This window comes from Geotrypetes seraphini, chromosome 4 (assembly GCF_902459505.1).
Source record: "Geotrypetes seraphini chromosome 4, aGeoSer1.1, whole genome shotgun sequence".
NCBI classification, from domain to species: domain Eukaryota; kingdom Metazoa; phylum Chordata; class Amphibia; order Gymnophiona; family Dermophiidae; genus Geotrypetes; species Geotrypetes seraphini.
The window spans coordinates 48,910,605-48,938,312 of record NC_047087.1 but is presented as its reverse complement, the minus strand read 5'-3'; the positions used below and the strand labels follow the sequence as shown (position 1 = coordinate 48,938,312).

Below are 27,708 nucleotides of genomic sequence, written 5' to 3'. Positions count from 1 at the left end.
GCTAACACTCGCAGTTGTGACTCACCTTCCGATAGACCTGTGAGGACATCATCTCTAAGGATGGTACGCAACAACGGGTCTAAGTATAGCAAAAATAATAAGGGAGATAATGGGCATCCATGTCGGGTCCCCCTACCTATTGCAAATGGTGAGGATCTTACCCCATTGACCAACACCGAGGCCGTCGGACTATCATATAGAGCTTGTATGCATGCCATAAATCCAGCAGGGATCCCTATATAGTGAAGGACCTGGAACAGGTAATGCCAGTGAACTTTATCAAAGGCCTTAGCTGCGTCAAGTCCAGCTAACAAACCCGGGTGCTGTTCCAGTTGCGCACGAGAATAAGCTAAAAGTATACGGCGAACATTAACCGTAGATTGTCGGTTCCTAACAAAACCTACTTGTTCAGGTACAATAATGGAGGGCAATATATGGGCTAGTCTGTCAGCCAAGATTCGGGCCAGTATTTTGACATCTACATTCAGTAGTGAGATGGGGCGATATGATTCCATGTTGTCCGGTGGTTTAGAGGGCTTTGGAATCAATGTAATCAGAGCTACATTACAGTGCCTTGGGAAAGCCCCACTGTCCTGAATAGATACATAGTAATTTAACAGAGAAGCGCTTATAACCAGGGACAAAATTTTGTAAAATTCAGGGGAATATCCATCCGGTCCTGGTGCAGTACAAGATTTCAAATTTTTTATGGCCTGGGTCACTTCAAGGGCATGTAACGGACGATCTAACCTAGATATCTGAGCAGCTGTCAGGCGAGGCAATCCCGCATCTGCAAGATAGTCACATACATCAGGACCTGCGTAGGGGCCAGGGGACGCATAAAATGTCTCAAAATATTTCTGAAAACCAGCTGAGATATCACCTGGAGTAGTTAAAAAATTCCCAGAACCATCTCGTATTGTGGGGATATAACGAGATCCCTTCCAACTCTTAGTTATGGAAGCCAATAACTTCCCGGCCTTATTACCATGTTTGTGAAAGTGGAATTTACGGTAAAACAGGAGTTTCTTAGTACGTTCATGAATTAAAGCATTTAGGGACGTTAGTACCACCCTATACTCTTCATTATTGGCGTCTGAGGGATCTTGCAATAGGGCTTGTTTCAGCGTTGTTAACTGTCGTTCTAGTTGTACTATGCGACATGCTATTCGACGGGTTCTAGTCGCAACATATGCAATAATGTCGCCACGCAATACCGCCTTAGCAGTATCCCAAAATAAAGTTGGCTGGTTTACATGTTGGGCATTATGTGTGCAGTAGGTCTCCCACTTTTCAAGCAAATATGAGTTGAAGTGTGTATCAGTATGTAAGTAAGAGGGAAAACGCCAACCTGGCCCAGGACCTGGAGGACCACCCAATGTCACGTCAAGCCAGATCATATTATGATCAGATATTTCTAGGGGGCCTATTGTGGCCTCAGTGACTTTAGGAAACAATGTCTCAGAAAGTAATATGTAGTCAATTCTGGAAAAGGAGCCATGTGCTCTGGACTGGTGTGTATAATCCCGTTCAGTCGGGTGTAGCAATCTCCAGGGGTCCACCAACCCCAAAGTTCGACACAAGTAGGGAATGCCCCTAGCCTGGCCCCCCCCATCCCACCGGCCAACCCTGAGCGGTCCATAGTCGAGTTGTGTACTTGATTCAGATCTCCCACCAGTATTAAGGGGCCATCCTGATCCTGCACACAAATATTCACCAAATTCTGAAAAAATGCATGCTGATAGCCATTAGGACCATAACCCGCCAATATTCTAAAGGTCCCACTGGGTCCCTCCACTTTCACTAGTAAATACCTGCCCTGGGGGTCGCGTCGCAAGACCCGTATGACCCCTAAAAAGCCCTTACGGAATAATATTGCTACCCCAGCTTTTTTCCCAGGGGAGGAGGCAAAGAATAGCTCTCCAACCCAGCCTCTCTTAAGTTTCAAGTGTTCACTATCAGTCAGCCTGGTCTCCTGTAAGCAAGCTATATCTGCAGAGTGATGTTTCAGTTGAGTCAATATTTTTGTGCGCTTAACAGGTGAAGTTATCCCTGACACATTCCAAGAAAGTATACGTAATTTCCGATCACCCATAAGATATTATATCTTGCCTGGAAAGATAGCTACGCCCACTATGAATACATGTCCCAGGGCGCCCAGCCTCACCCCAAGGACCAACACTCAACCCCCAACCATACCATCCATTGAGCTGTATTTGTACCTTGCAAGCATAAAAAATAGAATTATAAATAAAAATATACCACACCGCTGCTGCCCCAAAACAATTCCCAACCCCCACATCCCTGTGTACACACCCAAAACCTCCCATGTAGGAGATCTAGAGTCACTGAAAATGACCCCTCCGGGACAGCCCTGACAAAAAATCGCCAGCCCCAATGATAACAGTCCTGAAGCGTTCAGTCCTCAAAATCAATGCAGTCCAAGTATCCATGTCAGCCACAACCCGCAGCCAAACCAATCAGGCAAGTCCCGCATTCGGGACCGCTAGCTGTTTTATGTAGTCGTCTGCGGCCTCCGGGGTCTGGAAGGATTTCCAAATGCCATTACATTGAATCTTCAGTTGAGCCGGGTAGGTAAATTGGAAACGCTGCTTTAAATCCACCAGGCGGGAGCACAGAGGATAATAGGGTCTCCGCCGTTCCTGCAGGGCCACAGAAAAGTCCTGGCTAATGCGGACCGGATTTCCGTCGAATTTCAGAGTATCTTTCATTAGTCTATATTGTCGAAGCAAATCAATCTTGTGCTGGTAATTCAGAAGTTTTAAGATCACAACACGAGGGTGCGCCTCCAGTCCAGGTCTAAGCCTAGACGATGGGCCCGCTCGATGCGCAGGGGACCCATCGAAGGGCGCAGATCAAATTCCGCCCTAAACCAGCTCTCCAATTGTTCCGGTAGTGAGCGGTCCGGCAGCGTCTCGGGAATGCCCATCAGACGCAGATTAGAGCGACGAGACCTGTTCTCCAGGTCGTCGAGTTTGTCTGCCTGAGCTCTAACCTGCGCCTGCAGCGTGCCAATGTCAGTGTCCCGCGCCGCAGTGGAGTCTTCTAGGTCCGACACCCTCTTTTCAAGCTCCGTCGTGCGTGCTGCAGCTGTGGCCATTAAGGTTTCAATATTATTGATCTGGGCAGCAAGCGTCTCCATTTGAGGCCCCAGGACCTGCTCCAAAGCAGTTTTAATGTCTCTCAGGGCCGATTCAGTCAGGCCAGAGACCGCCGGCGCGGGGCTCGCCGCCATTTTAGAATCTACAGGTCCGGCGCGTTCTCTGTCCTTTTTTGCAGTTTTCGGCGGCATTGAGTCGGGTGTCCTGGCGAGGAAGCGATCCATACAGCGGCGAGCAGCGGCGGATACCGCACTCGCTAAGTTTAGCTACGAGGGAGCAGTATGTCGGGCAAAATTTTGCAGGGCTGCCCCAGAGCGAACGAGGAGACGTCCTCACTCGCTCATATCATCACGTGACTCCGTTCTTGCTCTTTTAAATGAAAACATTGGTACCTCAGTAAAAATATCATGAAGCTGAAAAATATGTCAGTATTTTTTAATTTGGAGAATCAGTTCCTTGGCTGCTTCTGAATAAGGTAACACACATATTAGTCTCTCCAATTTTTCCCTCTCTACCTTTTCTGCTAGCAAAAGATCTCTATTTGCATACTTTGCTCTTATAAAGGCTCTATGAATTGACTTCTCTGGATATCCTCTTATCCTAAATCTGTTTTTTAACTTATCAGCAGCTTCTTTAAATATTTCCATTTCTGATGAAACCCTTCTCACCCTCAGAAACTGACTCACCGGGAGGTTAAACTTCAAATGGTAAGGATGATAACTTAAAAAATGTAGAAGAATATTCCTTGCCACTGGTTTCCTATATAATCTAGTGTCAAATTTTAAATCTTTTTTACTAATGGTCATGTCCAAGAATTCAACCGTGGTTCTATTATAAGTAGGAGTAAATTGTAAATGTGGATCCCTAGTGTTAATCCATGCTACAAAATCCAAAAGCTGTTGCTCTGTCCCTGACCATAGAAAGAAAATATCATCTAGAAACCTTTTCCACAATATGATATATTTAAAGAAACTTGAAGGATAGATTTCTACTTCCTGAAACTGTGCTACATATAGGGTGGCGACTGAGGGGGCCAGAGTGGCACCCATCGCCACTCCCTGTACCTTTTGGTAAAAGGTCCCTTCAAACTCAAAATAATTATTTTCAATCACCCATTTTACTAATTTCAGCAGAAACTCATTGCTGATCCTAAGATCACCCTTTCTCCGTGCCAGAATATTTTTAACTATAGTTTGTGCCTTTTCTTGTGGTATTTTCGTATAGAGTGATACCACATCTAATGTTACTAAAAAGGAAACCTGGCATGTATCTAAACTCTGAGCTAGGATTCTAAGGAGGTGGGAAGAGTCCTTAAGATACGAGGGGATCTTTACTGTTTCTTTCCTAAGGAACATGTCCACAAATTGGGATAATGGTTTTAGGAGGGACCCTCTTGTATTTACTATGGGTCTACCGGGGGGATTTCTTAAATTTTTATGGATTTTCGGGACAAAGTATATATAAGGAGTGCGTGGGTATTTCTCCACCAGGAACTGGTATTCTTTTTTTGTTAGCATTCCAAGTTCATAGTGATAGGTCATCCAATCATATACTTCTTTCATTAGTGCTTGCAAAGGATCTCCCGGCAAGGGGGCATAAGCTGTCATATCTGCCAATTGTCTATTCGCTTCACTTAAATATTGATCTCTAGCCATCATCATAGTAGCTCCACCTTTATCAGCTCTTAAGATCATCACATCACTTAAATCTTTTAGTTGTAACAGAGCCTTATGTTGTTGAAAAGTCAAATTATAAGGTGTTTTCCGATGTTTTACCTTTTCATATTCAGAAATGCCTGCCAGTACTAGATCTCTAAAAGTGGCAATCACCGCATCCATAGGTCCCGGTGAGATCCACCGTGATCCACTCCTGCAAAGAAATACTTCTTCTTCTTCAATATTTTCTTCAGTTATTTTTTCAGTTCCTTTTTCAGAATCTTGGAAGAATAATTTCAACTGTAATTTCCTTAGATAAAGTATGGCGGGCTTCATGCTTCTCATGGGCCATTGTTTAGGGACCCTGGTCTAGATTTGGCAGATAAGATTTAATGCTAAAACTGCAGGATCATACTTTTATAGAGCAGAATCCCAAGGGAACAGGATAACGTAGGACAGTAGCTTCCAACCTTTGTAATGTAAATGGTTGCATTGTGAGTATGAGAGAGCTTTGAGGGCCACCAAAATATTTCAAACTTTTCATATACTACTAATTTTGTAAACTGCCTTGACTTGCTTGTTCAGACTGGGTAGTAAACATTAAAGTAGATTTTACAGTACTTTAAAGATATTTTAAAAACTCACTTTATTTTGGATTGTCAACAGTAGAAATGTCTATAAATGAGACTCCTGAGCAAGACACTTAAAAGAGATTGTTTGCGGTTACTATATCAAGGGGCAAAATTGAAATTTAACGCTTTTACAGAATTTGGAAGAAGTCTAGAAAACATGGGACAAGCAGAGAGAGGAATAAGACTGAGAGGGAAGAAAAAATTGGTCTCATTATCTTTGTTTAGCACTATATTTTATTCTAAAATAACCCCTTATGTGATTTTAGAAGGAAGTTATCAACGTGGGCTACCAATAAGACAGGTCTCATTTTATGCAGTGAGGCCTAGTTACTAATGACTGGCTAAGAACAAAATAACCCACCTTAACAGCAGCCCACGTTTTACATTTGTGTCTTGAATAAACATTGAAACCCCTATTTTAGAAAGATGGGATTCATACATGTAAATCTGCAATATGTGCATATACAAGCTCATAATTGGAAAAAATTAAAATTTAATTGGAAGATAGGCTCTACAAGAAATAGGGCACCTAATACCCTCTAACACCAAAGTAGGGGTGGAGAGATTCTCTAAAGCAGTGGTTCCCAACCCTGTCCTGGAGGACCACCAGGCCAATCGGGTTTTTGGGATAACCCTAATGAATATGCATGGAGCAGATTTGCATGCCTGTCACCTCCATTATATGCAAATCTCTCTCATGCATATTCATTAGGGCTATCCCAAAAACCCGACTGGCCTGGTGGTCCTCCAGGACAGGGTTGGGAACCACTGGTCTAAAGGACTTGGCCTTTAAAACCTTGGCCTACATTACAGGTGCCTAAGGTAGGTGCCGCTAAGCATGATTCTGTAATGGGCGCCAAAGTGTGATCGAGCAGTGGGCACCTAACTTTGGGCACCTATCTCTTTAGATGCCAATTACAGAATCTGTCCCACAGTAACTGCTGAATTCATACAAAAATATTTTTCTTGTTTTGTTGGGAGGTAAACTTTGAGAGCCTCTGACAACCATTTCAGTACTTCCTTGTTTGCAATTCATTTTTGTGTTGGGGAAAAGCATACCATTTTGATTGTTTGGTCTCCGCATGCCCTTGCACATGACAACACTTGCAGCAGGCCTAGCAAGATGCCTTAAATAAAGAAATGAATGGACATGTATATGAGTATTTTTTTAGAGAGGGATTAAAGAGCTCTACTGCTCTCTGGCTTTTGTTTAAGTGTGACAGAACAATTGAGTCATCTAGTAGAGGAGGAGAGGGTGGTTTAGTGGTTAGAGCTACAGCCTTGGCATCCTGAGGTTGTGGGTTCAAACCCACACTGCTCCTTGTGACCCTGTGCAAGTCACTTAATCCCCCCATTGCCCCCCAGATACATTAGATAGATTGTGAGCCCACAGGACAGATAGGAAAATTTTTGAAGTTCTTGTTTGTAAACCGCTTTGAGTGTGGTTGCAAAAACTACAAAAAGGTGGTATACAGGTCCCAATCCCCCCTTCCCTTTCCCCATTTGGGGACTAATTACAAAGCCAGGTATTCATTTAACAGTGGTTTATTTAAAGAAGTGGCAAATTATAGAATTACATGCAGTCATGATTAACCATGGAATCTGTTTACAGAGGATGTGGTCAAGGTGCTTTTCATAGCAGAACTGCAGAGAGACAAAGCCTGGCCCAGGGCAAATAGTCTTAAGAGCCCCACCCCCACCATCATTCACATTCTGCCCCCTTTGGTTCAACTTCCTGACACAGCAGAGGAGAGGTTTCTGGGTCACTGCAGGTAGTGTGAGAATCATGTTGCCATTACCAGCAACCCTTAAAGAGAGAGAAGCTTGTAAAGGGAAGGAGGGAGATGCAGCCCAGTTTATGGGTATATAGCTGCTGAGTGAGCTCGGGCCCACCCATGGCTATGCACTTAAAGAGGATGGCTCTTCTATGGCCGGCATTGAGCCCCACTTGGTGGCTAGGCCCGAGGGAATCTTGTCCACCTCCCCCCCCCCCCCCAGCGGGCCTATAGCTTAGCAAAAATCAAATTCAAATGCTTATATTCCACCTTTTGCCTTAAGTTCAGGGTGGATTACATGGCATAACTAGGCATCCCTAGGTGAACAAAATCCAGATTAATAAATTCCCAAACATGTTATCCTTCAGGAATCCATAATTTTAAAAACTTCTGAAATAAAATGGTTTGGTTTTTTTTTCTTCAACTGCTGCTGAATAAAAGCCTATAGAACATTATCAGCCAGGTAGATTCAAAATTGCCATCTCTTATCCCTAGAAATGAGTTATCGGAACTTGGTGTAGTTTTCGGGATCTCGGGTACTCATGACCTGGTCTGACCACTGTTGGAATTCCAACTCAGAATATGTGAAAAAGCTATAATGTATCTACCGACCGAGCTTTTAAACAAAAAGATAAAGTTTTGAGTCACTTTTTGTGATATTTTGAGTCATTTTGCACTTAAAGTCCATGACTTAGCCTTTATTGTTTCACTATTTATCTATCTAATTTATTTACGACACAACATAGAGCCATAGTGGTCCCCTTGGGAGGTTTTTATGCCAATGAGGTTTTCTGCCAGAACACCGTAGCCACTGCTGTGGTGGTGGGAGGGTTTTTGTCTGACCATTGTTGGAGACAGGATGTTGGGCTCGATGTACTTTTTGGTCTGACTCAGTAGGACAACTCTTATGTTTTTATCTTGGACTTTATGCATGGAAAATTATATATGAGTAATGCCGTTTTGTGCATACTTTTCTCCATAGGGAGCAGAAGTGTTCACAGGACTAGGATTTTGATATACTCACACATTCTTAAATTCAGTGGCGTAGCGAGGGTGGGAGGTGCCCGTGCCCCCACACCACACTCACGCTGTCCCATCCTACCCTCGTACCTATTAAATCTTTGCCAGCGTGACCAGCTTCTCCATCTGCTGCTCGAGCCTGGCTTTCCCTCTGATGTCACTTCCTGGCCACGCAACCTGAAAGTGATTTCAGAGGGAGCCAGACTTGCGGAAGCAACAGGCTAGAGTAGTTGCTCGTGCTGGTGAAGATTTTAAAGAGATACAGGGGGCAGGGAAGGGAGGGCACGGAGAGGAGAGGTGCTGGCACCCTTAGCAAGACAGTGCCGGGGCGGTCCGCCCTTCCCTTTTTTTACACCACTGCTTGTATTTTTAAAAGTATTGTATCACAAAAACTCTAGAAAATATTATATATGAAGGTGTGGCCTAATGGTTAATTTAGAGGTCTGAGACCCTGGGGGTGCTGGGTTCAAATACCAGTGCAGCTCCTTGTGATCTGGGCAAGTCACTTAACCCTCCATTGCCCCAGGTACAAAATAAGTAGCTTTATGATTAAATCTGTTTATTAAGCAGAACAACAAATGCACCAATTACAGATATTTAAGAGGAATACAACAGAACTTAACAGCAGAGACTCTCAAAATATTGAGATACAATATGGTAAATGGTTTCACCGTACATTCTAGAACTTCCCCCAATTCCCGTATCTCCCTCCTGCTCCCCTCACCCCCGTAAAAAACGCCCTAAGCACCTGTAAACCGCTTTGACCATACCCACAGAAAAGAAGAATGTCAAATCCCATCCCCTTTCCCTTAAATAGTAGATAAAACTTAATATTTTCAGTAGAATAATTTTCAAAATTGGTATAATTTCTGTGTGGATTATAAAATGACCCTTCAAATAACAGATTACCTTCTCTCTCTTTCCCCTCCCCCCCCCCAACACACACAGAGGCTCATTTTCAAAGCACTTAGACACACAAAGTACCATAGGTTTCTATTTTTCTTTGTCTAAGTGCCTTGAAAATGAGCCTCATAGTGAATGTACCTGGCCCTCTGTTCTTATTTCCCTGTCCACTTACTCCAGACAGAAGGTAAAAGGACCTTTGTAGAAAGCTTCTACTGAGTTTTAAAATGTTTGACTCTTGCATTTTCTTTCAGGTCCCTGTTGCGTGTAAATCCTGTCCATGTGGTTATATATTTATTAGTCGAAAACTTTTACATGCGAAGCAAGCCCAGAGGTCCTCACATACTACAGGTGCGTTTTGAGCTTGTTTCTCCTTTTCTGCATGGAGTTTTTAAATGCTGAAAGAAAATTGAGGTGGAAGTTGGTGTGGTTGTCTGGCTGGGTTTTGCTTCTGTCTTTTTTTTTGTGTTGTCTGGCTGAGTTTTGCTTCTGTCTTTTTTTTTTTTTGTTTGTTTTTTTGATTTTTTTTTTTTTTTTTGCCTGCTCCATTTGCTTTTTTGGGAGAGAATGTTTTGAAATCTCTTCATTTCTATTTTTCTGCTATTTTCCCTCTCTAGCTTTCTCTTTGTGCCTTTGAGATCAGTATTTTTGTGTTCTGATTGATTTTCCTGACCAATATGGATTTCTTCTTAATCCTATTTGAAGCCCAAAGGTTAAAACAATATGAGAAAATCAAGCGTCCCAGGATTCTTCCTTATTAATATCTGGTTTCTAACAAACCCACCCTTTTTATAAAGCCGCATTAGGGTCTTTTATCTCCAGCTGCAGTGGTAAAAGCTCCAACGTTCATAGAATTCCTATGAGCATCAGAGCTTTTGCCACCATGGCCTGAGGAAAAAAAAAGCCTACCACAGCTTATAAAAGGGGGTAAAAGTTAAATTCTGGGGATACAGTAGATAGCAGGAGCCAGATTCTATAAATGGCACCTACATTAGGTGCCGCTAGGCCAGGGGTGGACAACTCTGGTCCTCGAGGGCCGAAATCCAGTCGGGTTTTCAGGATTTCCCCAATGAATATGCATGTGACCTATTTGCATGCGCTGCTTTCAGTGCATATTCATTGAGGAAATCCTGAAAATCCAACTGGATTCCGGCCCTTGAGGACCAGAGTTGCCCACCCCTGCGCTAGGCTCGCCTTCCAAGCCACCAAGCTAAACCCATGGTTATCCCAAATGGCCCTCAAGGCCCCCAACTACCTCGGCTTTAGAAAACTACTCAAAACCTGCCTGTTCCAAGACCAGGATCCTAATGCCCCTTCCTAACTAAATAATCCTCTCCCCTCTACTTCCTCTCCCTCACCCCCCCCTGGCAACTTTGATCAATTTGATATTGAACCGCTTGTAACCAGTGTTCCCTCTAAGCGGGCGGGTGTTGTGAGCAAACTTTTTTCACTGTGAGCTAAAAATATCGGGCGCCAGCAAGTTATGAGCCAAATAAATATGTTGCTTTCTACCACAGAACTTCCTTACGTTTGTATGGAATCTATCCCCTTTCAACTTTAGAGAGTGCCCTCTCGTTCTCCCTGCCTTAGCTACTAAGTCTATTCCCTTCAGTACCTTGAATGTTTCTATCATGTCCCCTCTCAATCTCCTCTGCTCAAGGGAGAAGAGGCCCAGTTTCTCTAATCTTTCGCTGTACGGCAACTCCTCCAGCCCCTTAACCATTTTAGTTGCTCTTCTCTGGATCCTTTCGAGTAGTACCGTGTCCTTCTTAAAGTACCAGTGCTGGACGCAGTACTCCAGGTGAGGGCGTACCATGGCCCGGTACAGCAGCATGATAACCTTCTCTGTCTCTTCAGTCCAGCATCTGCCCCTTCCATTCACTGTCTGTCTTTCCCTGCCATCTCTCCTCCTGCCCCCCCCCCACCCCCCAATTTGGTCTAGCATCCATCATCTTCCTTCTGTTCCCTTCATGGTCTGGCATCTCTATCCTTCCCTCCCCCCTGTGGTTTTTAGCATATCTCTCTTCTCATTTCCTCCACTCAGATCTGATCATTCTCTGCTCTCTCTTCCCTTTTCTTCTCTGGTCTTCCTTCTCTATTTTCTGCCTCCATCTAAATTAAATTCTTTCTTACTATTTAGTCCCGTTTCCCTCTTTTCACTGTGTCTACACACAGCTTGTCACCCCTTTCCCTCACCCCTCCATTATCTTACTATTTTCTTCCCCCTTTATTTATCTCCTCCTTCCATCCAGTATGTGTTCTTTCCCCACTTCCATTCAGCATCTGCTCTCCCTTCTCAACTGACATCCATCTGCCTTCTGCTCTCTCTCCCTTCTTCTCACTTCCATCATCTGTCCCCTTCTCTCTCTCTCTCATCTCCTCTATTCCATCATCTGCCCCTTCTCTCTCTCTCTCTCTCTCCCCCCCCCAACTTCCATCATCTGCCCCCCTTCCCCTCACCTTTGTGGGTCACTTTCTTTCCCCTGAGGGTGGCTCATGTCACAGGGGAAGCTTTGGCCGAGCAGAACCGCTTGATTAACAGTGGAACTTACTTGATTGATGTCGATGCTGGGGCCCGTTGCCGTTTGAAGGAAAAAAAAAAAGGTGGAAAAAAGGAACCTGTAAAGGCGAGAGGAAGGGAAACCTCCAGGACAGCTGCTTTTTGCCCTCCTTCAGCGGCCCAAGAGTTCAGACCAGCAGCGGCAGCTCTGTATGCTTTTAACTTCGGCACAGAGCTGCCCCTAATCAATAGTTTAGCGCGGTTTCATGAGGCAGCCTCGGGGCCTTTGATAGCCGGCCCGCTTCGATGATGCGATGTGGGCCGGCCTAGCAAAGGCCCCGAGGCTGCCTTATGAAACCGCGCTAAACTATTGATTAGGGGCAGCTCTGTGCCGAAGTTAAAAGCATACACAGCTGCCGCTGCTGGTCTGGAGGTGCGGAGACAAGGCAGGAGGCAAACGCGGTGGAAGGCAGGAGTCCCGGCGAAGGCAGGAGTCCCGGCACAGCGACTGCAACAAGAAGTTGCAAGTCAGCTGACGCCGGCCTTTCGTTGCGGCGGGGACCGAATCCTTCGCGGACCGGCAAGATTTTGTTTGCGGACCGGCGGTTGAAGAACTGTGCTCTACACTGTGTGCGCTGTGACGAGAAACATGTGCGCTGCGAGGTAATATTTTGTGCGCCAACGCACCCCAGCGCAGCTTAGCGGGAACACTGCTTGTAACCCCGCTCAATTGATGTAAACCACTTGTAACTCTGTTTAATTGATGTGAACTGCCTAGAACTCTTCTGGGTATGGCGGTATACAAAAATAAAGTTATTATTATTATTATTATATAATTGCAGCTGTCTAGCGACACCTAAGTTTGGGATCCACACCTAAGTTTTTTTTTATTTTTTTTAATTGGCTTAATAGGTAAGGTAATTGACCATGCCAGTTTTCAGCCAATCAAAAAAAAAAAAAGCATTAATTAAAAAAAATTTAAGAGTTCCCAGCTTCAAACTCTTAGGATGCCTAGCGATGCCTAAGTGGAGGCACCTTCCCACTCCTAAGGATGCCTATGTTAAAAAAATAAAATAAAAAGTAGGCATGGTTTTGGATGGAGAATAAGCATGGTTGACTTAGGCATCTGACAGGTACCGCTCCATTAGGCCACCTTTTCACTCGCCTAATATGACGGCACCTATGTCTTGGATGCCTAGCGACACCTAAGTCTGCTTAGGTGTAACTAGGCATGATTCTGTAAATGGTGCCATTTTCTGATTGACAACTGCATCGAGCACACTGCTCAGCACCATTTTATTTATTTATTTTTAGTATTTATATACTACTTGTAGCCTATGTGGTTTACTGTCCCGGTGGGCTCAGACTCTTATCTAATATACCTGGGGCAATAGGGGATTAAGCGACTTGCCCAGGGTCACAAGGAGCAGCATGGAATTTGACCCACAACTTCAGGGTGCCAAGGCTGTAGCTCTAACCACTCCCTAGTTACTGTTCCCATTCCCGTGGATAACCACGGAAAACTATCCCCATGTCATTCTTTAAGGAGAGAGGGAAGAATCAGAGTATCGCAAACTGTGAGCCCCAAGATGCTAGTGAGGAGGAGAGGTGCTGGCGTTAGCTGCCTGCTTACAGGATGTTCCTCTTACGGCAAGAGGCACATCTTGTAGTCGAGTCAGCAGATGCCGGTGCTTCTGCTCCTTCTGCAGCAAACCCCCCACCACTGGTGGTAAGTGAAGGCTCAGGACTGCAGCTGGAGGACATCTGCACAGATGCCGACGTGATAATATAACACGCATGTGCCTGAAATCGCGTTGACATCCACTCATTTCCGGGTGCCCTCCAGCCACTGCCCGGAGATTAATGTGCCACAGATTAAAAAGTTTGCAAGACACTGAGCTACACTATCCTCTGTTTTAACAGTGCTTTCATTAATTTATTCAGCATATCTTCTGCTTTAGGCTATATTTTTAACTTGTTTAGATCATTTTTGTATAAATGTGAGAAGTAAATTGAGTTAAATAGGTTTGCTGCAGAATATGAAATTTCTAGCTTGTCTGCTCTACCTTTCCTGACACAAAATGTTCATTGTTTTATTTTGAGGGTGCGATTAAACTTCTTGGATTTTTTTTTTTATCTTGGATGCTTTCAAGCTAGGTCTAAACATGCTTCAAGGTTTCTTTCCCATGAATGCAAGAATGGGGCAAGCAGCCAGTTTGAAACTTTGCAGCTGTTTTTATTAGGGTTTTTTTTTTTGGCTATCTTTTTTATCCTGGAGGGTTGCCCCTACTTCCCCCATGTATATTTAGTACAATGGACCTTCCTCCACCTTCCCACCACCAATATTCTAACCTTTTGCAGTGACCGACCTTATCCAAAACCATAGATAACTACCGTATTTTTCACTCCATAAGATGCACCTGACCATAAGACGCACCCTATATTTAGAGGAGGAAAAGAAGAAAAAAAACATTCTGAACCAAATTCTCCCTGCCAGGCTCTGCATAAAACTCCATACTCATTGCCAGGGTCTGCACTCTGTCCCCTCCCTCTGGTGGTTTAGTGGTAGGCTGGGACAGGGCACAGATGCCAAGGCAGGTGACTTTTTAAAATATGCAATGTCACTTCAGTAACAACTATAGAGAAATAGACAAATATAGTGCAAAATATAGACAGCAGATATAAATTCTCCACTGACACAATTTGATCACTAAATTGAAAATAAAATCATTTTTCCTTCCTTTGTTGCCTGGTGATTTCTTTCTTTCTTTCTTTCCTTCCTTCCTTCCTCAGGCCCAACAATTGTCCCTTCTTCCCTCCCTCCTTCCTATGTCCCTGTCAATGCCTTCCAGCCGTTGTCCTCTTACTCATCCCGTTGTCTGGTGATTTCTTTCCTTCCTCAGGCCCAACAATTGTCCCTTCCACCCTCCTGTGTTCCCCTCATTGCCTTCCAGCCTGTTCTATTCCGCCCCTCCCAAGCCTGCCCGCCCGCTGCTGCCGCTGTGAGGACACATCCACGAAGCAGCAATGGGGGGAGGGAAAACTCGTCGGCGCGGCCTGAGAGTGAGAGATAAGCGGGGACTCAGCGGCACTTCACTCCCTCCGAACGAAACAAATTGCTGGGAAGGGCCAGGCGGGTGCAGCGACTGCACGGCGCCGGCCCAGAAGCCTTATCGCCGACGTCAATCCTGATGTTGGGGGTAAGGCTTCTGGGCCGGTGCCGTGCAGTCGCTGCACCCGCCTGGCCCTTCCCTTCCTCTACTTGCAGCGAGCAACCAAGCAACCAGTAGCGGCAGCGGGCGAGGGGCGGGCACCGATCTAAATAAGGTAACCGGGGGGGGGGGGGGGTTGGGTATTCGCTCCATAGAACGCACCCTTTTTTCCACCCACTTTTTTTGGGGAGAAAAAGTGCGTCGTAACCTGAACCTGGCCAGTAGGTGTCACTCTTTTGCAATGATGTACTCTGTCTTCCTGATAGGAGTTATACTTACTGTTTCTGGATTTGTGGATTTGGATTTAGCTTGCACATTTTCCAGTAGTATCTCGAGGCAAATTACATTCAGGTATAGTAGGTATTTCCCTGCCCCCAGAGAGTTTACAATCATAAGTGTGTGTGTTAGGATTTATTTTACTGCCTTTTTGAAGATATTTACCCAAGGTGGTGAACAGCAAGAATAAGCTTGGCATAGCCCAGTGAATCGTAAACTATGTTCCCCTACGAGATTTCAGGTGTGCCGCAAGATGTTGGGGAGGAGGAGAGGCACCAGCACTGGCTGACTGCCTACAGGACATCTCTCACAGTGAGAGGCACATTCTGTAGGCAGGCGGCCGGCGCCTCTCCTCCCTGGCATCTCTCCTCATCTCCACGCCTCTTTTTTTTAGGCCCTGTCTGGAGAGCCTCCGCGCATGCGCTGATGTCATCGTAGTGACATCATGAATGCGCGTGACATCGGCACACTTCCGGGTGCCCTCGAGCCACGGCAGCCAGTTGAGCATGCCGTGGCATGTAAAATTTGTGAGACACTGATATAGACAATTGCAGTAGTAAAAATATGCAAATAATACATATATTTATAAAGCCTAGGTTGTACATTAATATGTTTTAAAGTGGAGATGGAACATATAAAATGGATTAACAGGAGTAGTCACCCTTTTCTATATAAGGAAAAAATGAATGTGCGAGTCGGAAAAGGTGCATGAAAATGATCTCGGAGTGGATAAATAAATTCTGCTACAGTACAGTATATGCAGCTGGTGTCAGTCCTTGTGTATATGAATAGCTAGTTAGGAACCTGCACTGTTTAGCATATTCATAAAAAGATCTGAAAATAGAATGACAAGTGAATAATCAAATTTGTGAATGACACATAATTATTCAAGTTGTTCAAAATGACAGAGGATTGCAAGATGTGCAGAAGGATCTTACAGTAGCGTTTTACTGCATTTAAAATGTCATACATTAAAAAAAAAAAAAAATTATCAATTTTTCAAATTTAGATTACAAGGCTACTCTTGGGCTTAGCTTTGGGATGACCACCAGGGACTATTTTTGTTCAATTCTGGAAGGGGTGCCACTAAGGGCTCCTTTTACAAAGCCGCGCTAGGGTCTTAACGTGCGAAATAGCGCACGCTAGCTGCTACTGCCTCCTTTTGAGCAGGCGGTAGATTTTCAGCTAGCGCGCACTAATCCAGTGTGTGCGTTAAAAACGCTAGCGCACCTTTATAAAAGGAGCCCTAAGGAAGCTTTATTTTTACTGGGGAAGGGAAGATTGGGTTGGGGTACTTTTTCCAGCATTTCCCCCACCCTTTTTTTTTTTCTTCAAATGTTACTCTACCTGTCAATACATGAACCAGCTACCTCTCATGGACTGACAGGGTAACACTCTTCAATAAGTTGCAGATTACTGCAACTTAACAACTTCAACTTAACACAGCAGTTACTCGCATACATACTCATTGAATACTGCTTTTCGTAGCTAACCTTTTTTTTTTTTTAGCAGAAAGCTCATAGTCTGAAGTGATGTGGTCAACCCCTAAATGAGCTGCAAATAGTAGGGAGGCATAGAAGAGCTTGAGGTCCAGGATTTATAAAAAAAAAAAAAAGCCTTGAGCCCCACGTTCAAAGAGTTTTTCACCTTTTTAAAAAAATTTATTTTCTTAATAAAATAGAAAATAAATCCGAAGCCAAGAGAAGACGGACAGAGAGAGTCAGGAGGGAAACAACAAATTCTGTTGGCAATAAAGATTTAGAAAACAGGAAAAGGTCACGATCGCACAGCCAATCGGATCATATCAGAAGAGGACGAGGAAGACCTAAAGCCGCATCAGCCAAAAAGCAAGAAGAGGAAAAAGGTCTGTATGTATTTCTTATTGCAGTGTTATGGAATGTAGCTGTTTTTAAGCATCGTGACTGATTGTGGAGAAGTGATCGTTGCCAATGTGATTAGTTGATTTTTATCATGTCGGTTCCTTGCATAGCCCAGTTCTCTCTCCATATTAACTATAAAGCAGATGGTGGGGGATCAAACAGGGCATCTGAGGTGCTTAGTATTGCAAACCCTGCTGTGATGTGCTGCTGAGAAACCAAACTATTGCAGAACAGACTAGAAGTGACCTTATGCTTCTTTGACTTCTGTGTATTAAAGAACATAAGAATTGCTGCTGCTGAGTCAGATCAGTGGTCCATCGTGCCCAGCAGTCGGCTCACGCGGTGGCCTTTAGATCAAAGACTATGTTCTGGTTCAGCAGGAACTTGTCTAACTTTGTCTTGAATCCCTGGAGGGTGATTTCCCCTATAACAGCCTCCGGAAGAGCGTTCCAATTTTCTACCACTCTCTGGGTGAAGAAGAACTTCCTTATGTTTGTATGGAATCTATCCCTTTTTAACTTTAAATTAGAGTGCCCTCTCATTTTCTCTACCTTGGAGAGGGTGAACAACCTGTCTCTATCTACTAAGTCTATTCCCTTCATTATCTTGAATGTTTTGATCATGTCCCCTCTGTCTCCTCTTTTCAAGGGAGAAGAGGCCTTATTGTATGCAAATGGATCTCATGCATATTTATTGGGTAAATCCTAAAATCCTACTGGATTGCGGCCCTCATTGCCCACCCCTGCCCTAAACTGTACTGTTCCCTTGGAATTTTGCAGCCCAAATGCATGACCTTGCATTGTTAGCTGCCAAATTTCAGGCCATTCGTCAGGCTTCCCCTGGTCTGTCTTTATGTTGTTCACACCATCCAGGGTGTCTACTCTTTTTTGCAGGTTTTGGTATCATCTGCAAAGAGGCAAATCTTACCCGATAGACCTTCAGCAATATCATTCACAAAAATGTTAAAAAGAACAGGCCCAAGAACAGAACCTTGAGGCACACCACTAGTAACAGCCCTTTCCCCAGAGCGATCTCCATTGACCACTACCCTCTGTCGCTTTCCAATCAAAACTAGATCCTGACCCAATCCGTCACTTTGGGGCCCATCCCTAGGGCACTCAGTTTATTTATTAGACACCTGTGTGGAACACTTTCAAAAGATTTGCTAAAATTTAAATACACCACATCTAGCGCACTCCCTCTATCCAATTCTCTGGTCACCCAGTCAAAGAAATTGATCAGATTTGTCTGACAAGACCTACCTCTAGTGAATCCATGTTGCCTCTGTTCCTGTAATCCACCAGATTCCAGGACCTTCACCATTCTCTGTTTTAAAAGCATTTCCATTAATATGCTTACCAAAGAAGTCAGACTTTTACAGGCCTGTAATTTCCTACTTCTTCCTTACTTCCACTTTTGTATAGTAGAGGGACCACATCCATCCTTCTCCAGTCCTCCGGTACCACTCTCGATTCTAGAGAAGCATTGAAAAGGTCAGTCAGCGGAGCCACCAGAACTTCCCTAAGTTCCTTCAGCACCCTCGGATGTACATCATCCAACACCATTGCTTTGCCTACCTTTAATTTAGCTAGCGCCTCATGAACACAGCCCTCTGAAAATTGATCAGGGTCTACCTCTCTTCTGTTCCTATTCACATTTGTCTTCTGCAGTCCCGCTCCTAGTGCTTCAGCCATGAACACAGAACAGAAATATTTGCTAAGCAATCCAGCCTTTTCTGTTTCACTGTTGCAGATGTCTTAACCTATGAGGGATTTTCAAACAGTTTCTGCACTTATTTTATTTTTAACATTATTTATTAAATATCTCAAAAGCAAATTACATCACTTTTCCACATCATCAACCTGTTTTGCGATACATTTTTGCCAGCATCCTACTAACATGTCCTCTTACCTCTTCTCCCACCCCAACAATTTCCTGCGAAAATATGAAAGTGTGGAAACTTTTTTTGAAGAACTCTCGTATAAATGTTACTTGAAAACCACCACAAAAATAGATTTGATCCTAAAAAAACGTTCTCCCTCCACTTCCCTAAATGTCCAAAGACCATAATATAAAGGAACTTGAGCAGGAAGGTGTATAAAAATATTTGGTGGTAAAAGAAGATGCAGCAGGCCAGCACAAATTGCTGAGAGAAAAGATCAGCAAAGGACACAAATCAATATTGAAAATTGCTTTAACAGCATGCAATTAACATACAACCAATCAGCTTGCAAGCCCTACATCACATACAGTTTTGGATTGATAGACCTGCCCCACAAAGCTCTCAGATAGTTGGATGTAAGAATGAGAAAAGTACTCCATGCCCACCAAATAATCCATAAGAAGCAAGGTAGTATGTCGAGTTTGACCAGAGCTGAAGGTCGTATAGGCCTTCTAGAAATAGATTACACTAATAGCATGGTAGGCTGTGAAAACTATAAGGCTCTTTTATAGCTATTCTACATGCTCTTTTAGATTTTCTTAGGCCCCTTTTTTATCAAGCTACGGTAGAGTGTTTTAGCGCGGTCTAGCGAGGTAAATGCTCCGACACTCATTCAATTCCTATGAGCGTCAGAGCATTTACCTCTCCAGCCCACGCTAAAACGCTCTACTGCAGCTTGTTAAGAGGGTGGTGGCCTTAATTTGTAATTTTTTAAATTTGTATTTCGTATCTTTTCATTCCTTTTTATTTAATCGTGATTACAAATTTCAATTTGTTATGTGGCCCTAAAAAAGTTTAATCACATGATTAAAAGGTATGTTCCCCCCCCCCCCCTTATCACTGCAGATCCTCGTGACTCCGGGCAATGGAGGGCTAAGCGACTTGCTCAGGGTTGCAAGTTGCTGCAGCGGAAAAAAAAAGTATCTTCTTAATTGTGTGATTCATTGCAATTGAAATTTTTAATCAAAATGCAACCCTAATTTATAGGTCTCTTTTGCATTATTAACAGCATCGGCAGGTCCAAATATGCAAAAAAAAAAAAAAAAAGTGAACAGCCAAATTGTTTTCATCATTAAATTGAACAAATGTTCAGACAAGCAGAAGTAAGTAAGAATCGAACCGTGCATAAAGGGAGAGATGCAACAAAATTAGTGCAAGAAGGAAAAAGTGTTAGGCCAGCAAACCAGACAATACAATGTTACTTAGCAAGCACAGCACAGTGGACCTCGGACAAGAAGATTCATGGCCAGTGTCGAAAAATTCATAAAAACAGATTCTACAAAGCAGAAGTGGAAACAGTTGCATCTGTCGTTACTGGGTTCCATGTGCTTATTAGAAATCTTGTATACAGAAAGAAGGACACGAGAAGGTAGAAAAGTTTTTATCCACTGGAAGCTTTGCAAAACAGTACAGTATTACACCTCTGTATCGGGAAAAACACTGGGATCATGACCCTGACAACTGTGGAGAAGAAGAAGCTGTGATTACATCGTAACATAGTAAATGATAGCAGATAAAGGCCTGAATGGTCCGTCCAGTCTGCCCTGTAATCACAATTTTATGATTTAAATTTAAATGCCTTTTTCTTTATTTCAGGGCCATAGACTGTAGAAGTCTACCCGGTACTGACCTTAGTTTCCAAATACTGGAGTTGCTATTGAAGCTCGCTCCAGCCCATCCAAGCCATCTCCTTTGCAGGATTCAGACTAGAGAATGACACGGTGACAAAATTCATCATCGTTCCCGTCCCCGCGGATAACCGCGGGAAACCATCTTCATGTCATTCTTTAAGGAGAGAGGGAAGAATCAGAGTATGAATGGCCGCAACCACTGACCCGCAAGCTTTGCTTTGAAGAATGCTGGTGTAGAAGGACCGAGGTTGAAATAGATACTAGAAAATGACATGGGATTATTTCCCGCGGTTATCCGCGGGGACGGGAACGGTGAAGAATTTTGTCACCGTGTCATTCTCTAATTCAGACCATGAAAATTAGCCCATTCATATTCTAATTAGTGGCCCTCTATATTCCTCTCACACTTTTTTGAATTCCATCACAGTTTTTCTTCACCATCACCTCCCTCAGGAAGGCATTCTAGGCATTTATTTAATTTTCAGTACCGTTCTCCCAGGGGAGCTCAGAACAGTTTACATGAATTTATTCAGGTACTTGAGCACCCTCTCCGTGAAAAAGAATTTCCTACCACGCCTCAACCTCAATTTATGTCCTCTACTTTTTACCAGTTTCCCTTCTCTGGAAAAGATTTGGTCCTATATTAATACTTTTCATATATTTAAATGTCTGTATCATATTACCCTTGTCCCACCTCTCCACAGTATATATGTTGAGGTCTTCTAGTCTCTTCTTGTACTTCTTTTGGTGCAAACCCCCCTACCATTTTTGTTGCTTTCCTCTGGACCACTTCAAGTCTTTTTTTTATTTTTATATCCTTGACCAGACAAGACCTCCAAAACTAAACATAATACTCAATACTCCAAGTGGAGCCTCGCCAATGACCTGTACAGGGGCATCAACATCACCTTTCTTCTGCTGGTTACATTTTTCTCTCTACAGCCTAGCATTCTCCTGGCTATAGCCACTGCCTTGTCACACTACTTTGTCGCCTTTTATTCTCAAACACTATAACCCCAAGATCTCTCCCCCCATCTGTGCATATCGACTCTTGCCTCCCAGCACATGCATTTGGGGAGCAGAAATCCAAGGGAGATGTATCACTCTGCACCTCTTTGCAATTAATTTGTTACCAGACTTCAAATCATTCTTCCAACTTTTGCTGATCTTTTTTTTGTTTTCCACTCCCTCCGGGGTGCCCACTCTGTTACCAAGCTTGGTATCATCTGCAAAAAGGCAAACCTTTCCTTCTAACCCTTCTGCAATATTGTTAACAAACATATTGAACAGAATTGGCCCCAGCACTTTTCCTTGAGGCACTCCACTATTCACTTTTCCTTCCTCCGTACATGGGACACTGATAAAAAGCTTGATACAAGAAGACCAGCCAAGGTGGTAAAAGAGAAAAACATAAGAACGACATTGCTGAGAGAAGCATCAATACCAAGTAACTACTCTGCACAATGTAAAATGTGGTAGAAGATCCTTGGATATCAAAACAGGCAATTGGAGACCAAGAAATGGTTGGTAGAAAATGTATGTAAGATATCACAGAAGCCTATCTCCTAAGTCTATAAACTTGCATGCTCAAATTTTCAACTAATGCACAAATCTATGCATACTAGTTATAGAATATAAGGTGAGTTCTGCATATAATTTCTATAATTGGCACCAGTTAATTAGGCACCTAACTGCCCTTACTCACTATTCCTATAAAGCACATGTTCACATTTCAAGAGTATGCAACTTCTAGGGAGTGAGGATGTGGAAGTCAGGAGTGTGTGAGGCAGTTAACATGCATGGGTATTAAAATACACTTCTCCCTCCATATTCGCGGGTTCGGCACTCACGACTTCAATTATTTATGGTTTTCATCTTGCTGACTCCGCCCCCCCCCAAATGATGTCATCCTGGAGTGCTGGGAAAAAAGTTCAGCGCTTTTTGTCAGTGTGGTGGGGCAAACGGCAACATCGGAGAAAAGTGTACAGAGAGAAAGGGGTGCAGAGAAAAGTTCAGCACTCGCTTCAGCTTGGTCGGGCAAAAGGTATTGGTGCATACGCGGATTTGATGTGGTGACATCACTTGCATGCCCTCCAGACGCAGCCCCGAAGAAACCAGGTTTGTGTAGGGGCAGAATGGAACAGGGCTGTGGGCGGGACAGGGCTGTGGGCGGGACAGGGCAGGACCTGGGGTGAAACAGGGCGGGGTCACACATCCTTTTTTTTTTTTTTTTTGGTTAGGACAAAATCTGACAACCCTAACTTGGCGGAGGGAGGTGCAGCAGCAGGAGGTGGAGAAAAGGTTGATCTTAGCCGCTGCCTCTGAAGTTTTTGAGATGGTTCTGAAATCCGAAGAAAACTTATCAAGGCCTGTTCCAGAGGGCAGAACAGTTCAGTGCAGTGCAGTGCATAGAAACAGACTACAAATATAGTGCTACTTAGACATACTTGTTAATGTCTTAACCCTTTCAGGACCATAAGGATCGTAGGCCAATTTTTGTGGTTTTGACGACATTTTTATGGTAAAAAGGGCTTGCCGATGCCAAAAAATTGATTTTTTTTGTGAAATATCATTATTTTTATTTAAAAAATCACACTTCTGGCTTATGGACAGTGTGGCAAGTGAATCTTCTCGTCAATCTGGCAACGACGCTAATGAATGAATGTCGGAACCAGTTTGTTTACATAAAGGCAGTATCATATGGAATCCGTACATATCAAATTTAGAACTGTAGACTATCCCAATCAAAATTTATAGGATTTTAAAGTTATGGGACAAATATGTCCCTTGGTCCTGAAAGGGTTAACAGATTATATTCTGCTGGGAAGAATGCAGCTTTTTGATTTAAGTGACTGAACTTGACAATCAGTGTCTGCAGAAAGTCTTCTGTTATAAGCAGTTCCGGTAGACCAGTGGTCTCAAAACTCAAACCCTTTGCAGGGCCACATTTTGGATTTGTAGGTACTTGGAGGGCCTCAGAAAAAATAATTAATGTCTTATTAAAGACATGACAATTTTGCATAAGGTAAAACTCTTTATAGTTTATAAATCTTTCCTTTTGGCTAAGTCTTAATAATAATATTGTCAATTATAGCTAAAGAGACATATGATCAAGAAACTGTTTTATTTTACTTTTGTGATTATGATAAACATATCGAGGGCCTCAAAATAGTACCTGGCGGACTGCATGTGGCCCCCCAGGCCACGAGTTTGAGACCACTACGGTAGACTAAAAAGTGAGCAGCAAATAGAGGAGGAGTGGCCTTGTGGTCAGAATAGTGGGGCTGAGAACAGGGAAAGCCCAAGTTCAGATCTTCAACCCCTGTTTTTTGACTTTGGGCAAATCACTTTGGCCCGTATGCACAAAAGCTTTCTGTGGCAGCAAGAATCATTAAAGCTAGGGTTGCCAGATATTCCAATTGGAAAATCCAGGCCCCCTAGACCTGCCTAGTTCTGCCCATCCCCGCCCTAATCCCGCATCCAGTCCGCCCCTGCAACCTGCTCTTGTCCGCCGCTGCCCGTTCTTCCCAAATCACATTGGGCAGGGAGGTTGCACGATGATGTCACATGCACGGACTTCCTCCCTGCCTGATGCAATTTGAGAAGGCTTTTCAAAAGCTGTCCGGACCCCGAAAATAAGACACTGGGCCCAAAAAAGGCACTAGGTCTTATTTTCGGGGTAGGTCTTATTTTTTTTTTTTCATGTACAATGATCATCTCTCCCTTCAACTCCTTCATCCTAATTCTTCTGGTTTCCCTTCTCTCCCCCACATGTGCAGTACCTTTCCTCCCCTCTCACCCATCCCCTTGTGCAGTATCTTTCTATCCCTCTCATCCATTCCCCTATGCAGCAGAACCCTGGCAAATTCTGACCCTCCCTTCCTCTCATCCCCCATGCAGCATCTTTCTATTATCCTTCATCGGATCTCCTACTCTCCACCTGATCTTTCTCAGGAAATAACTATGTATGCTTACATGCTCTTCTTTCAGGCTTTCTGTGTTGGGTTAGACTGCCTATCATTTTACCAAGAAGACACGAGACTCATCTCCCCCCCCCTTTCCTCTCTCCCTCCCATCTGAACCCCGACCGCAAGACCGAAATACCAGGTAACAAACGGCAGTATAGGCTGTATCACGGCCTTCTCATGCCCGGTTATTCCTCTGCTTCATCACTGATGATGTCATCAGCAACGCGGCACAGAATGCCCAGGCATGAGAAGACTGTAATGCAGCCTGTGCTGCTGACACTGCCGTTTGTTACCAGGTACTATATTTCGGTCTCGCGATCAGGGTTCGGATGGAAGAGAGATAGAAGGGTCAGCAGGTGGGGAGGGGTGCTGCTACTGGTGACTAGGGCTTATTTTTGGGGTATAGCTTATATTAAGACCTACCCTGAAAATCATACTAGGGCTTATTTCCAGGGAAACACGGTAGTTCTCTTCTATAACTGTAGCACTCTGGAAACTTCTAGTGCTGTGTAAGAAATGGAGATTTACATTTGTTAGTGTACATCCAGTTCATTAGCATCTTAAAAAATTAGCACATGCAAAACTGATTTGAGATGTGTAAAGTTTGATTTCAGTATATAATATGTTTATGAACAAAACTACTGTATTTTTTTGCTCCATAAAATGCACTTTTCCCCCAAAAAAGTGGGTGGAAATAAATGTGCATCTTATGGAGTGAATACCCCCTCCCCCCAGTTTTCTGGCATCCTCCCTCGCTGGACACGGCTGCCTCTCTAGTGGCAGAGTGGCGCACAAGGCTGCCTGCCTGGTCCCGTGAGAACAAATGTAGGTTCTCCCTAGTGTCCAGCATCTCTCCTTCCTTGCCCTTCCACTGGGGTGTCCAGCATCAGTCATTGCTGCATTGTCCTGCCAAGTCCACCTGAGCCTGGGCTCTCAACCAGAGCCAATATGGCCAGTACAGGGCCATGAGTATCTATCAATGCTTAAGGCCTGCTGCCCCTGCCACCATTGTGGTCTATGCAGCTCAAGAACACCAGGGTTCTGCATTGACTGTCCTGACTTTAGAGGCTTACTGCTGTGCCACCCATCCCCCCACCCCAAATTGTGTCTTCCTAGCCAGGTGCCTAGTCCAGTTCTGGTTTTGCTCCTTTTGCAAGAATGAGCCTGTGCTGGTTCCCCCAAGAAAAGGCAAGATTTGCTTAATTTATTTTTAATGTCTGTAATCAAGATTATTTGCATTCATGAATTTACCTCTGGGTGGTAACTCTATTAGTTTTCCTTAAACTTGTGCCATGTTTTGTGTCTAATCAGAGAAACAATGGATACAGACTTCATATTTTCAGACATTTTATTACTTTGTTGTGATTTTAATCTTTTATCTCTTTTTATCAACAAGTGGATGCTTGTGTTGATTTATTTGAAAATGTAATTAAAAAAAATATAAAGATCTTTTGCATTCATTAGTTTTCAGATTATGCCTTTCGTACTTCTACACGGTGCTGACATAATTCTCCTCTTCTTTTTCAGTAGAAAAACAAGAAAAGGATGTTGACATGTACGCTAACCTCTCGGATGAAAAGGCATTCGTGTTTTCAGTGGCCCTGGCTGAAATCAACAGAAAGATTCTCAATCAGAGACTGATTCTCTGATACCTTGAGGCATGAATTGGATTGGGGGGTGTCTTCAGAAATCCGGGCCATGTATGGACCTGTGTGTGGGCTGGAGTTTGGTTGCATCAAATGCAGCCTACTGAATTCTGTGCTTGTCCGCCTGAGCTGCTTATATTGCACTGCAGAGAGTCTTGCGAATGCACAAAAGACTTTTTTTTTAACCTGGCATTGGTGGACATTTTTGCGCTCTGGCGGCATTCCAGCTTGAAGATTCTCGACGAGAAGAGCTTCCGGCACAACAGAGTGCTGGCTGGTGTTTGAACCACTTTTAAACTTGACCTGGAGCTTGGCTTTCTCTGTAAGGGAAAGGACAATAGATCCAAATAAATATATTTTAGATATTTTTTAATTATAATGCCACTGAACACATGTACAGATTATCTAATCTTTTAATAAATCAATGTTTCGTTTATTGAAGTTTTGGAATAAAAACCTGTTAAGTGCAATGGAATTTTACACTGTTCTTTCTCATTCTTAAGGTGACATTTTAAATTTTTTTAAGTGGAGGAGTGGCCTAGTGGTTGTAGCAGCTGCCTCAGCACCCTGAGGTTCTGAGATCGATTCCCACGGCAGCTCCTTGTGACTCTGGGCAAGTCACTTAACACTTCAATGCCTCAGGTACAAAATAAGTACCTATTTAAAATATGTAAACCACTTGACTGTGTAAACCACACAGAAAAAGTGGTATGCAAGTCCCTTCCCCCTCCCCTAATAAAGGTTTTCCTGCTGGGAACAGTGCAACAAATAGTACTGAGGTGACGATTTATATCCTCAAAATATGTACTTTTTAAATTAGAACACAAAAGGGCCCTCTTATTAAAGGGTGTTAAACTACAGTGTGAAGTTAACATACTAAGGGCTAGACTCACTAACCCTTCGATCCGTGTCCAATCTGTGTGCAATTGGAAGCAGGCTGACCGATTCCCCAACCATCTGCAGGCAAATGGGGGGCGATCGGAGGCACGCCTCCAATCGACTGCACGGATCGCTAGAGCCCTAACAGTAGTGACAGGAGAAGCAGCCTCCTGTCACTGCTGTCAGGGCTTCTGACAGCTTTTAGAATATTTTTTAAATTCAGGCAGATATTTTGTGTGTTTTACACATGCAAAATATTAAATTCGGGCAGATATTTTGTGTGTTTTACACATGCAAAATATTAGCCCGATTTAAAAAAAAAAAAAATTAAACCCCCCTCCCTGAACCAATAAATCGACACGACGCGAGGGTCCCACTCACGACCGGCACGCGACTCACCCCCCTTCCCCACGGCCTGGCCCACCCCCAACTGGCACATCACACCACCCCCGACCGGCACACCACACTACCCCTGGTCGGGCCTGGCCCGACACCTCCCCTGTACCTAACAGTTGGGAGCAGGATGGGTGCTCAGTCCCTCCTGCTCCTTAGGCCTCCAGCGACGTTTTCCGGAGCAGGAAGAACTGCAAAGTCCTCCTGCTCCTTCGCCGCCACCTGCTTCCCTGATGATGCATCGCGAATGTGGACCTTTGGCTCAGCCCCGGTG

The 27,708-nt window shown here is 43.8% G+C and overlaps 1 protein-coding gene across 3 annotated transcripts in view; it reads left to right on the top strand.

The window, feature by feature from the left end:
• C4H16orf87 (chromosome 4 C16orf87 homolog) overlaps window positions 1-26,637 on the top strand; it is a 43,681-nt gene extending 17,044 nt beyond the window's left edge. For 2 of the 3 annotated variants that reach the window (XM_033942133.1, XM_033942135.1), the window contains 3 exons: window positions 9,362-9,458; window positions 16,777-16,959; window positions 26,044-26,637. In XM_033942133.1, the coding sequence (XP_033798024.1) occupies window positions 9,362-9,458; window positions 16,777-16,959; window positions 26,044-26,165 (402 nt within the window). In that variant the 3' untranslated portion in view covers window positions 26,166-26,637. The remainder of the gene's footprint in view (window positions 1-9,361; window positions 9,459-16,776; window positions 16,960-26,043) is intronic. The other variant, XM_033942134.1, reaches the window with a different exon arrangement.
• Window positions 26,638-27,708: the final 1,071 nt, after the last annotated feature.